The sequence below is a fragment of the Neophocaena asiaeorientalis genome, unplaced genomic scaffold (assembly GCF_003031525.2).
Source record: "Neophocaena asiaeorientalis asiaeorientalis breed wild unplaced genomic scaffold, Neophocaena_asiaeorientalis_V1.1 scaffold251, whole genome shotgun sequence".
In the NCBI taxonomy this organism is placed as follows: domain Eukaryota; kingdom Metazoa; phylum Chordata; class Mammalia; order Artiodactyla; family Phocoenidae; genus Neophocaena; species Neophocaena asiaeorientalis.
The window spans coordinates 6,625,972-6,638,427 of record NW_020173377.1 but is presented as its reverse complement, the minus strand read 5'-3'; the positions used below and the strand labels follow the sequence as shown (position 1 = coordinate 6,638,427).

At 39.8% G+C, this 12,456-nt stretch overlaps 1 protein-coding gene across 3 annotated transcripts in view; it reads left to right on the top strand.

The window, feature by feature from the left end:
• CFAP20DC (CFAP20 domain containing) overlaps positions 1-8,923 on the top strand; it is a 252,459-nt gene extending 243,536 nt beyond the window's left edge. For all 3 annotated transcript variants that reach the window (XM_024746270.1, XM_024746269.1, XM_024746268.1), the window contains one exon: positions 8,472-8,923. In XM_024746270.1, coding sequence (XP_024602038.1) covers positions 8,472-8,584 — 113 coding nt within the window. In that variant the 3' untranslated portion in view covers positions 8,585-8,923. The remainder of the gene's footprint in view (positions 1-8,471) is intronic.
• The last annotated feature ends 3,533 nt before the right edge of the window (positions 8,924-12,456 follow it).

Genomic DNA, 12,456 nt, shown 5'->3' with positions numbered 1-12,456 from the left:
TCACAGCAGGGAAAGATGGCCTAACCAATACGTAACTCTAGAAAACTTGCCCCAGCCCATACGAAAGTAAATGCATGCAGTATACCTGGCCCTAGAGTCCCTTCTTTATTCAGTACAAATTTGTGTCACAGCCCCAGTTTCTACTAGGCCAGAATGTCTCAAGTGTATGAATTCCATCTTGAAATGAACAGCCCGGCTCCCAGCAGAGCCAAGCAGCCAGCAGGAACAGCATTGTACTCCGCACCATTCGACTGAACGGAGAAACGGGCAGCTCTCAGCTGGGCCATGACACATTTGCCAAATATCAGTTACCATGGGCACGGGTACCCTTAACACCTACGAAAAATGTGTTTTTCTGGAGACCGTGTGAAATGTAAAAATGGGAAGTTAAGATTTCAGAACTTACTCAAGAAAACTACCAAATTGACCTTTTGAAAATGAACCAGACTTTGCTCGAAGAATAGTTGTCAATTTGTTTTTGACATTTGTTCCTTTACAGCTATGACCCTTAAATTATTCGTGCTTACCAGCTCCAAAATGGAATAATAATGCTTCTCTCTTCAGGCCTGTAAACCTTTTTTTGCAGGTTGCATGGATTTTGAGTGAGAAAGACATTCAGAAGGGCTTTTGGAGTTGCCAGAGTCTCATAAAAATAACATTCTCATACCTTTTGTACAGCAAAGCCACAGAAGATATTCCTTTATGAACATTAATTAATCTCCCACGAGACATAAATAGGCAGCGGATGCTTATTTTATAGGTTTAATATCCAAATTACTATTCAAGAATTTACGGAAATCTCATGACGCCTCACAGCTAACCAGAGAGAGGGAATCTGGCCGCCTGTCCTGGGTCCAACAGAGGAATCCTTTCATAGTCCTGTTTCCCGCCGTGCAATTATTTGACATAATACCCTGAGTCTAAAAGCAGTCTTCCAAAATCTGTTTTATTAGTTATCGCACCAGACATTGTGCTTCATTGAACAACCGTGGTACCCACAGTGCTTAACATGGAGCCTAGGACATTGTAAACGCTGCATAAATATTTACTGAGTAGAATGAGTGAGTGAATCTTCTGCCCATGGGAAACAGAAGGATGATTTGGTCTACTTTTTGGATCTTCCCTGTATCTTGAAGATTTATTCAAAATGCAAAGGAGAACTTCCCCGAAAAAAGCAATATTGACGATCAAAGTAATAATAGAAGCCAGCATTAATAAAGTACATGCTGTGTGCCCAGCGCTGTGTCGAGTTTTCCTGTGCGTTACCTCTCAGTGACTTCTCCTAACACTTATTGGCATAGGGCTGTGCTGTGTCGCCACTGTACGGGTGAGGTTAAGGTCACAGCCTGGGTCACAGCCCCACTGATTGTGGAGCAGAACACTGACCGAGGCCTGTCGCACTGGACTGTCCGCACCCTTAAGCCCCACACTGATAAAACCACAGAATTCCCATTTAGGTCAATAAGAACTACACAGATGAAATGTCCAGTGCAGTGTTTTTAATTTAGGTAGTTTTCTTTCTTGAGCCTTTCTGGATAAAATAGTACTCTCTTTAGAATTCTCCTTAGACCCATAGAGCCCCCGCCTCAACGCTCAGCTTGTGAAATGATTTGTTAGCATTTTCAGGCATACCTTTGTGATATTGCACGTTCTGTTCCAGACCACTGCAATAAAACAAATATCGCAATAAAATGAGTCTGGTTTCCCAGGGCATATAAAAGTTGTATTTACACTACACTGTTGTCTATGAAGTGTCCAATAGCGTTACATCTTTTAAAAAGTGCATACCTTAATTTAAAAATACTTTATTGCTAAAAAATGCGTCATCTGAGGGCTTCCCTGGTGGCGCAGTGGTTGAGAGTCCGCCTGCCGATGCAGGGGACATGGGTTTGTGCCCCGGTCCGAGAGGATCCCACATGCCGCGGAGCGGCTGGGCCCGTGAGCCATGGCCGCTGAGCCTGCGCGTCTGGAGCCTGTGCTCCACAGCGGGAGAGGCCACAGCAGTGAGAGGCCCGCGTACCGCAAAAAAAAAAAAAAAAGCATCATCTGAGCCTTCAGCAGGTTGTCGTAGTAACATCAAAGATCACTGATCAAAGATCATCATAACAAATATAATAATGCAGAAGTTTGAAATATTTTGAGAATTACCAAAATGTGACAGAGACGCAAAAGCTGTTGGAAAAATGGTGCCGTTGGACTTGCTCACCTTAGGGTTGCCACAAACCTTCGATTTGTAAAAAGCAGAATAAATCAAAGTGCAAAAAAACAAGTTATACCTGTATGACATTCTTGAATCCAGATTCCTTCCGCTTCCCCTATGAGGCAAGTAGTTGCCTTTTGGTCTCTGATTAACCTTGGGGCAAGGAAGTATTTTCTTATGCAGCTTTCAGGGTCCGTGGGGTGTCTGCATAGAAGTGGTTAAGAGGGGGGCAGTCAGCCCTCTCACTATATAAAGAAATGCCTTCTTTTCAGGCATACTGGAAGTGAACCCTCTAGTAGAGAAGTAAACACACTGATGGGTGTCTGAGGCTCTCTCCTATTCCAGAACCACCCCCCACCTACTTATTCCCCAAATGTACAACAGAGGGGCCTTGGCCCAGGATGTGGTCCTAGATTCCATTGCTGGAATTGGGATACATTTCCCCCTGGCTGCAGCGTTGCCACCTTGCCTGAAATCAGGCCCTGGAGATCCTATAGGCTTTGTAGCTTCAGAGCTCAATAGTCTGACTAGGGACCTTCCTTCATGTGCAACAAAAAGCATTCAGAGTGGTAATTCACATATTTACAAGTGCACATATATGTCTTGTGAGGTATTCCCCAGCTTTGCTGCAATATAATTGACATATAACATTATGTTAATTTAAGGTGTACAACGTGATGATTTGATATACAAGCGCACATTTGAATCACATTTGTAAGTAGAGACTAGCTGGAAAGAATGAAATTGCAAGAATTCCTAACTAATCATCCAAATTCTTCAATGTGTTGTTTTAAGTGGCATTTTCCAAGTAAAATATAGCCACGAGATTTTACAAAAGGAGTGATGTACTTATTTCCCAAATGAAACCGGAGCTATAATCTTGGCATATCATTTGCCTTCCAAAAAACAATATAGCTTTCTAATAGAAGAAAGTACCTTTTCATCCTTTTTATTCCATTATTGGTCATTTATCTTTCTTCCATTTGAGGGCACATATTTGCTGAGAAACAAATCTCAACAGTTCACGTTCTCCAGTTTTAGTGCAAGTTAATTTTGCCCTACCGTGGTATAAGCTGGTGGAAGAGTTTGCAAGCACCTGGTGCTCAGCAGAATCTTATCTAAAATGTCATCTTTATTGACCTGAAGGCTGACTGATCTGTCACCACTGAATTGTTTGAACAATAGTGTATTAGTATGCGCATAAAGATACAGTCCATCAGTTTTCAAGATCTATAAGAGAGAAAATGCATTCACTTGTAAAAAAAAAAAACAAAACTCCAGATGGCAGCGTCAGAAAATCGAAAATCGACTACAGTGTCTTGATTCAGAGACTTTAAATCTGATAAACTGGTGCCACATCATTTATTTTCAAGCTTGAAGACTGAGCTTGTGCATATAGGTTTTCTATTATCTACAGTTAAAATGCGTTAAATATAGATAATTAAGCATTTATATTAATTGACTCAAAAGGTGAACTGGAGGAATTATCTGCTCACACTGATCTAACCAAGGGGAGGGCAGGTAATATTGCTGTGTTTGGTCTGACTCCGTTGGGTTTTCTTCTGTTATTGCCATTAACCAGTTTCAAAGTGGATGAAGCTGAAAGTTTGTAAATAGATTATTATCTGCAAGGCAATTTTATTTCACTAGAAATGGCTTTATTATGTGAAGAAGAGTAAAAATGTAATTTGGACCCCTGTCCCGCTGCTCTTCGTCTGGTAGCAGAGAATGGTTTTATTTGTTAATTTGTCCTTTTAGAGTTTCTGTAGCCAGTCTTTAAATAGAGCAATTTAGCATTTGGGAGAAAAACGAACTTTTCACTATCCAAGAATATAATTGAAAATTACCCCATACCCATGCACAATAATTACCTTTCAAAACATTTCCCATTGCTTGACATCACAGTGGTAATTGCTTAACAATATTATAATTTCATTACGTAGAGATTAAAGTGGCAAAATGATGTAAGTTGGAGGCTTTGAAAATTAAGTTATAATGAAAACAAAACCATCTGTGCAAGTTTAAAGCACTTATTTCAATATAAAGTTATCATAATATCACCCAATTTTTGTATGAATGTCATTGTTGGTAGAGTTCTAAAATTCACCCATTTAAAGCTTTAGTACTAAAACCCACAAAACCTGCGTTAGTCCCATGGTTATAATGCATGAAGTTCCAGTTCTAGAGCGATATGTATTGGAACAAATACATTTCTATAGCAGTTATTGCTTCAGTTTGCATGCATTATGTAGCCAGACCTCTACTAATGAATTGGATGCACCTTGATCCCTTTGCAGTTGGATGATAAAGACCCATGGCCCATTACAACGGTTATTTTCATTTTGAAAGGCTCCTGACTAGTTGTAAAAATGTATCGAGTTTTCTAATTTAATAACGCCAGCTTAAAATTTTATCTTTTTGGAAAGTACAAGCACAGAATGCACTAAACAATTATACAGCATATAACTCTTATGTGCCAGAGGTCAGAATTTCCCCCAATGTGTTGATGCAGTAAAAACAAGACATTGGATGGCAGATCTTTGAGAAAATTCGACTTATATTTATTTACCTCAGTAATACGTGGTTTTAATATCACACCTGATGGAAAAAATTAGTGTTACTTTTTTGAAAAATACATGATTTTTGATATAAGAACTTTTTATTTAAAGATGAATTAATTATAATATCCTGTATAAAATTAGTAGGGGACTTTGTGTTTCATTCAAACCTTTTTTTTAGTAGTAAAAAATCAAACAGATATAGTTTTGGGGTAGGGAGTGAGGTATAAATGAACATATCCCTCTCGTGTCTAACTCAGATATCTTACATTTTCCATAATGATTATAACATTTGCTGAGTACTCACTGTGTGTGTGCTGAGTGTTACCTTATTTAGTTCTCATAGGTACTATAACAGGTACTATTACTATCCTTACTTTACATATGAGGAAACTGAGGCTGAGTAGTGAATTTTCTCAATGTCCCACAGCTGTGAAATGGCAGAAATGGGATTTGGACCCAGATCTATCTGACTTCATTGTCTAAATGTCATTCTGCCTGTCTCTGTGAAGTCTTTTCTTTATATTTAAGCTTTATCAGTGCTGTTCTGAGTTACTAAAAAAGCTGTAGCCTATAGTTAAGGATTTATTATATTGTTATTATTCTTAACAGTAATAGTAGTGATTATTTATTGAACAACTACCATGTGCTCTGTGCTATGCATATTACCCAGTGTCCAGCTTAGTCCACAAAGCCCTATGAAATAAGGTTATTCCCATTTTAAAAACGAGCAAACGAAGGTTCAGTGAGGTAAAATAATCTGTAACCAGCCTAAGGGCATGCAGGTGGTGAGCAGCGGCGCTCCCATCCATCCCCAGGTTTGTTGGATTCTAGAACCCAGGGGTGCTCTTAGCCACTCCCAATTTAACTCTCATTAATCTTTAGTAGCTGTTTTTGTTTCATGTGTGTATGTCACATGTACAACTAGGCTGTCTCATCCATAACCAGACTGCTCAGTCACGTAGCAAGCACACAGTGGTTACTTATTGATCACCTGATTTTGTTCCGTTCTCTGAAGTAGCCCCAATATGAAAGTGTTGATGGATTGAATATCTGAAAGTAAAGGACATGCACACTGTCCTTTGATGTGCAGAAGTGGCCCAGGGGATCATCTTCAATATGAAACAGCCACTTGAAAAGCATTCCCACCCTCTCCTACTTAGAGGAGGAGGGTGGAGGCAAGGCCCTAGGGACCACTCTTAAGGTAACAATAGAAAATAAAGGAAAGGCAGGCTGCCTTCTCTGGGTTCCTGTTCTTAATCAGAAACTGTGCAAGGTGCTCAGGTCAGCTACCACTATCAATGTGGCTGTTAGCTGTAAGTCCTGACATATTTCAAGGATGCAAGAAGCCACTGCAGCCAAGAGTCACAAAAACTCATCAGAGGCACCATAGGGGTCATTGGATCTGGCCCCCGTCCTACACAGGGTTCATCTACAAAATCTCATACAAATGATTGCCCCAGTCCCCGCTTCACCCTCCCTAGAGTCCACGTTCCATTTCCTGGTCAGCTCCAGTGTCTAGAAAATTTTTCCTTGTGCTGAGCCAAAATCTGGCTCCTTGTAACTTTCACCCATTGATCCTGTTGCTTTCTCTTAGAGCCCCACAGCATCGTCTTAGTTTCCCATTCATTTGCCACCCTTTATATACGTGAAGCCAGAAGGGCTGTTGTCACTTGCATCAAGCTTTCCCTTTTCTGGAGTTAATAAGCTCAGTTCCTTTGGGCCTGTTGAGCTAGTTGCCTCTGCCCCTCCCACAAGGACTGTCTCATCTTTGTCAGTGGTTTTGGAAATATGAAAAATCAAAGTTCTTTTGTTTCCAAAACTGATGTCTTTACACTTTTTTACTTTCCATATTTAAATCCCCATAATGTAATAGCTTCCAATTGAATGTGTTACACCAGTATTGTGTTAACAATAAGATCGAGCAGGTATGGTCAAAAGAACACTGAACTGGGAATCTGGAAACCCAAGTTCATCCCTGACTCTGCCTCTGACTCACCAAGTGACCTCAGATGAGCTGCTTAACTTTGCAGACCCTGTTTCCCTCATCCATAAAACAGGCACGATAATTCCTGCCTCTTTCACAGGATCATAACAGTCAAATGAGCTACTGCATGAGAAAGTGATTTCTAAACCATCGGGGGTTGTACTATTTGAGATGTTACTAAGCAAGGCAGATGAAATCATTCTTCTGTTAAACCCCACTTTTTAAGAACTGCTGGCATTGCGTGCAACTCACCAGAGAGTCCACTGATTGCTTGTTTCCCCCAGATCACTGCAAACTCCTTGAAAACAGGGCCTCTCTCTTATATCTTCATATCCCCAACACCTGGCTTGGTGCCTGGGGCAGGGAAGGATCACGTTAAATGTTTTGGGGTGGTTAGAAGAAGGATGGGCAGAGGACTGGCTATGGTACAGTTTCAAAACCCCACTCCACCATTTTGTCACCACTCCCTGGGCCTTAACTCCAGTTTGTCACTGTCCTGATGGTGTCCATGCACCAGCTTAATCTGATTTTGGCTGGGTAAGGTGAGGTCCCACCACCACCACCACTACCACTGCCTTCCCTTCCTCTGGGCAGTGACGCTTAAGATCCCAGCTTTGTTTCACAATCATTGATTCACCCTTTCAAAAAGTACTCAGTATTTACTGAGCCTCTGTTCTGTGTCAGCCCTGCCCATGCCCACCATCCAAGGCCCTCCAGAACTGACCCTGGTGAGCTTGTAGCCCAAAGGTTTGGTTTTCTTTGGTCCTTAGTAGCCTGTGCTAAGGAAGAGAGACAAGTGTTGTCTTAATCATCTGCTCCTCCCTGAGCCTGCTCTGGTCCTCTCCAGCTGAGGGAGGTCTTGCCCTCCCAGCCTCCAAGCCTATTACATGGATTTTGAGAAGTACTCAGAAGGCGCTCGCTTGCTAGTGCTAGTGATGGCATCAAGTACATAAGTACTGAGCACAACACTGGGCACACCCAAGGTGGTCAGGAAATATCTTAGTAAAGCTTTTTTTTTTTTTTCATTCCATGCCGTTTGTTGAAAACCAACCAAACCTTGCTAACTTTGCTGATTACTTAGGCGGTAGGTGTTCTCTTCATCCAAACCATCTAAATAGCTGTCACAAGAAAAACAAAATCAAGCCATGTTCATTTTCCCAGCAAATTTGACAGATCTTGCTACCACTAATAAAATTACAGATCACCTGACATTGTTTTCCATTTGTGTTCTATGCTTTGAGTATCATATTTCTAAACATTATTTTAATTCATGTTTATTTGGTAGTCTTTTTAGGTTGTATGAGTGGGGATTGAGCTCTTTATTAATTTGCACTGTTTGGCATTTGTGCAGCTCTGGCCCATGAAAAAGTCTAGAGCTGTGATAATCAAATTTTGAATCCTGTTCAAGTATCCCTAATCCTCATAACTCTTTAGTCCTTTGGCCCTCTTCCTTAATCCTTTCTTCTCCCTGCCAGTTCTCCACGCTCGTTTTTCTTGTGCTTTATAGCGAATCTGGCCCCTGTGATCACCGTTTCTTCTCCGTCTTACACTGCAAGTAGAGCGTTATCACATCTGCAGTGCTCCTCCATTCCAGCACTGACATCCTGCCCGCATAAGGACAGTCTCCCAGGAAAGATGATTCCTGCTTCCTTGCCCTTCTCTGTTGCAGTTTAAGAATTACGGGCCAGGCCAACAGCTAACATGACGGTGGTTCCCCTTCCCACAGGTGGAGAAGACCTGAGTGTGGAAGAGGACGAGGAAGTGCTGACTCTGCTGTATGACCCATGTCTGAACTGTTACTTTGACCCCCAGACTGGGAAATACTACGAGTTGGTGTAATGCCTCCTTCCAGGGCAAAGAATGGCCACCCTCGGCGGAGCAGGATAGCAGTTCTGACTGGCATCACAATGCATGTGTTGGCCAGGCCCATGGAATCAACAGTAACTAAGAGAAATGAAGTTAGTTTGTACATAGTGTTGAATGTTAAGACTACCTATATTCTTTTTGTAGATGGGTGTGAGTTTTTGGAACTGTGAAGGAATTAATACAGAGATAAGATTTTAGAACTTTGAATTGGTTCTTATTTGTTGGTTCTCATCCTACATACAATTTTGTTTATTTCATAGAATTGTATGTAAATGAATTAAGAGTTATTAATGCAAATTTTTTGCAGTGTTAATCTGTAAATGATGGCTTGATATACAGAAAATGTATTCTTGTTTAAAAGATATCTGGGTACCTTTTATTTTATTACCTATTTGTATTAAAAATAAAGTATGATGGTCAGAAGAATACCTTTTAAACTGATTCTTTTTATTTACCCCACTTTCTTTACCAGAATATTCCTAGATGGTATTTACCTTTCCTTAGATTATTAGAAAAAGGATTAACTGTGAAGTAGTCAGACTTTATGACCATATTTTATCGGTACCGACCTTGCTATTTCCATTTCATTATAGTTCATCCAGAGTTTGCCAAAGGCCACAACATTGTTAATAACTGAAGCTGCTTAGCTCTGTGCTTTTTTTTTAAATTTTTTACCAATTATCTCTGAATTCTAATAATATGATCCAAATCTAGCTCCATGGATCCAAATTTAATAAGAAGTCACCCATTTGAACACCCCACATACCTCACCACTTCTGTGACTTGGACCTGGAGAAATGGAGGAGGCTTCCTTTGGTCTTTAAGAATATGTCACTTGTAACTCTACTCGCTGCATCACAAGGAAGAAAATCATGTGCTTCCTGAATTCGAGTAGACCAGCCTTGAATTGTGTGCAAAGTATATAAATACTGAGCTCAAGGAAGTACTTTTTATATTATATTTATATTATCTACCACAAGGTCATATTTTACAGTTTGTTTGTTTAAAAGGAGTAGCTTCAATTTCTGTTGAGATTTCTGTAGAAGAATTGAAAAACAGAAACAGATGTGCTTCACACTGCCAATTTTAAACAAAAATGGTACAGCCAGATTACTTGGAAACTCATTGACTGGGCTATATGGCTTCACTTATCAAATTTTGCTGCATACGAGAATCTCCTGGGAAGTTTATAAAAATACTTCTATACCCAGGTTTCACCCCCAGAACATTTGATTTGATTGGTCTTGGGTGCACCCTGGGCATTAGAAAATTTTAAAACCTCCCCTGGCAATTCAAATGTGTAGTCATGCTTGAGAACCACAGTTATAGATTAGATCCAGTGTGATGAGAGGGCACATTTGCCTCATGGCACATGTAGCAGTGAGGAAAACTATATTATTATTAGTTTCCACTTTCAAGACCTGGATTTCTACTATTCTCATCAAATGTGTACTAAACATTATATCTGAAATTGACTATTGCAAATGGATCCTGAAAAAAATAGTTCAATTCAATATGGAAATACATCTTAAGATAATTTGGTATCAATTTGGGGATTGATTCAGTTTCTTGTTTCATACAATTCAGGATGTAACTTGTAAGTGACATTAAATCTTAAATCTCTAAATTATTATTTAATTACAGAGCCCAGGAATTATAGGAAAAAAACTGTCAGCTGATTTGTGGCATCAAATCAATAATTTAGCTTCCCTGGCAATTATAATTTCTCTCTCTCATTAATTTAATTTTATTTTCTGTTAAAGGAAAAATACATAGACACTTGCATAATAATTTGCTGTATTGTATTTCTCCATATTTTTAGGTTAGCTTCATTTGAATCCGTCATTTCAGCCACATCTTCATTTTTTTTTTGAAGTACAAGCTGTTTAATAACCAAGAATATGTAGTCACAGACTGTACAACCTGAAGGACGATTAATTAAAAGAACTAATTTTAAAGTTGCCCTTTGGCTTTATTTAAAAATCTGGCTGCTGAAAGTTTCTGGATTGTTCTTTTTTAAAAACTGTCTAACTGAAGCTAGGTTTATTCCAGGTGTCCTCCTGAGACTCTCAATCATCAGTCAAAATGGCCAGAATAATGATTAAGAATCTCCTATCTGCATATGGTTGTACTGTAGGATTTCTATTTCATACATCATTCATTTTGCATTCCAGAAAAGTTAATCATAAAGAGCATTCTTCTCAAGCAAATCCTGTTTTCTCTTTTTCTTCCATTATAATAGTTGTGATAGAATCATCTAATTGGGCCTAGGAAGTACAATCAAGATCATTTCTTTAAACTCTGATTTTATAATTGAGAAAAATGAGATTCAGATTGGGAAGTTAATTATCCAAAGGCAATTTGCAGAAGGGAGAATGGAATCCATGACTCCTCACTTCCAACCCAGTTCTTTTCCCACCCTGAGGGAATTAAGACGAGGATTCAAGTGACAGTGTTAGGTGGACATCACAGTCACTGTACAGTGGCCGCTAGAGGACACTAGAGCCTGCCAGGAGTTTGGGTTCTCTGTTTTCATTTAGCGTTTTCTTCGCTTTTGTTTGTGTAGATTCTTCCTTCCATATTAGGCCTTTTTATACTTCAGGGATCAGCATTTCCCAAAGTGTTTCAAGAAGCAAATTCTACTCGATGTTCATAAATTTAGTGGGAGTGGGGAAGAAGCGCATGTACAATGCTGGAGAATACTGGAGAAGCAGAAATGGTCATTTGTCTTCACTAGAGAAACTCTCAATGGCTTTAGTAGCCTAGCAAGCATAGGGAATGTCCAAGGAAGAGGAAATATGCTCAAATTTCTCTGTCCTCAGAACCCTTGTTCAGTAGAGCATCTCATGGGGCTGATCCACCCACAGAACCTCCTTTGAGAAATGCTGCAGTAGATCACTTCTCCAGTGCCGATGAGCCCTGACTCCACCAGAGCTCCCAGAAACGTGTCTCCCTGGATTGGTTGGCTGGTTGTGTGAGAGTGAGTGTGTGTGTGTGTGTGTGTGTGTGTGTGTGTGTGTGTGTGTGTGTGTGATTTGGCAGTCAGGGTGGGGCTTTTGCTTTTTGTTTTTCTTTTGCCCAGATATTTCACAGACCCCTAACCATACTGGAAGATCACTCCTCAGACTCACTTTTCATCTAAAATAAGGTATGCTGAAGCCTGAACTTTCCTTCAGTCAGAGACTTCGGTCACCTAAGATGAAGAAATTTTCTTTCTCCACTCCCATTTACCATTGCAACAAAAAGAATAAAATACCTAGGAATAAAGCCACCTAGGGAAACAAAAGACCTGTACGCAGAAAACTGTAAGACACTGATGAAAGAAATTAAAGATGATACCAACAGATGGAGAGATATACCATGTTCTTGGATTGGAAGAATCAACATTGTGAAAGTGACTATACTACCCAAAGCAATCTACAGATTCAATGCAATCCCTATCAAATTACCAATGGCATTTTTTACGGAACTAGAACAAATCATCTTAAAATTTGTATGGAAACACAAAAGACCCCGAATAGCCAAAGCAGTCTTGAGGAAAAAAAACAGAGTCGGAGGCATCAGACTCCCTGACTTCAGACTATACTACAAAGCTACAGTAATCAAGACAATAGGGTACTGGCACAAAAACAGAAACATAGATCAATGGAACAAGATAGAAAGCCCAGAGATAAACCCACGCACCTATGGTCAACCAATCTATGACAAAGTAGGCAAAGATATTCAATGGAGAAAAGGCAGTCTCTTCAATAAGTGGTGCTGGGAAAACTGGACAGCTACATGTAAAAGAATGAAATTAGAACACTCCGTAACACCATACACAAAAATAAACTCAAAATGGATTC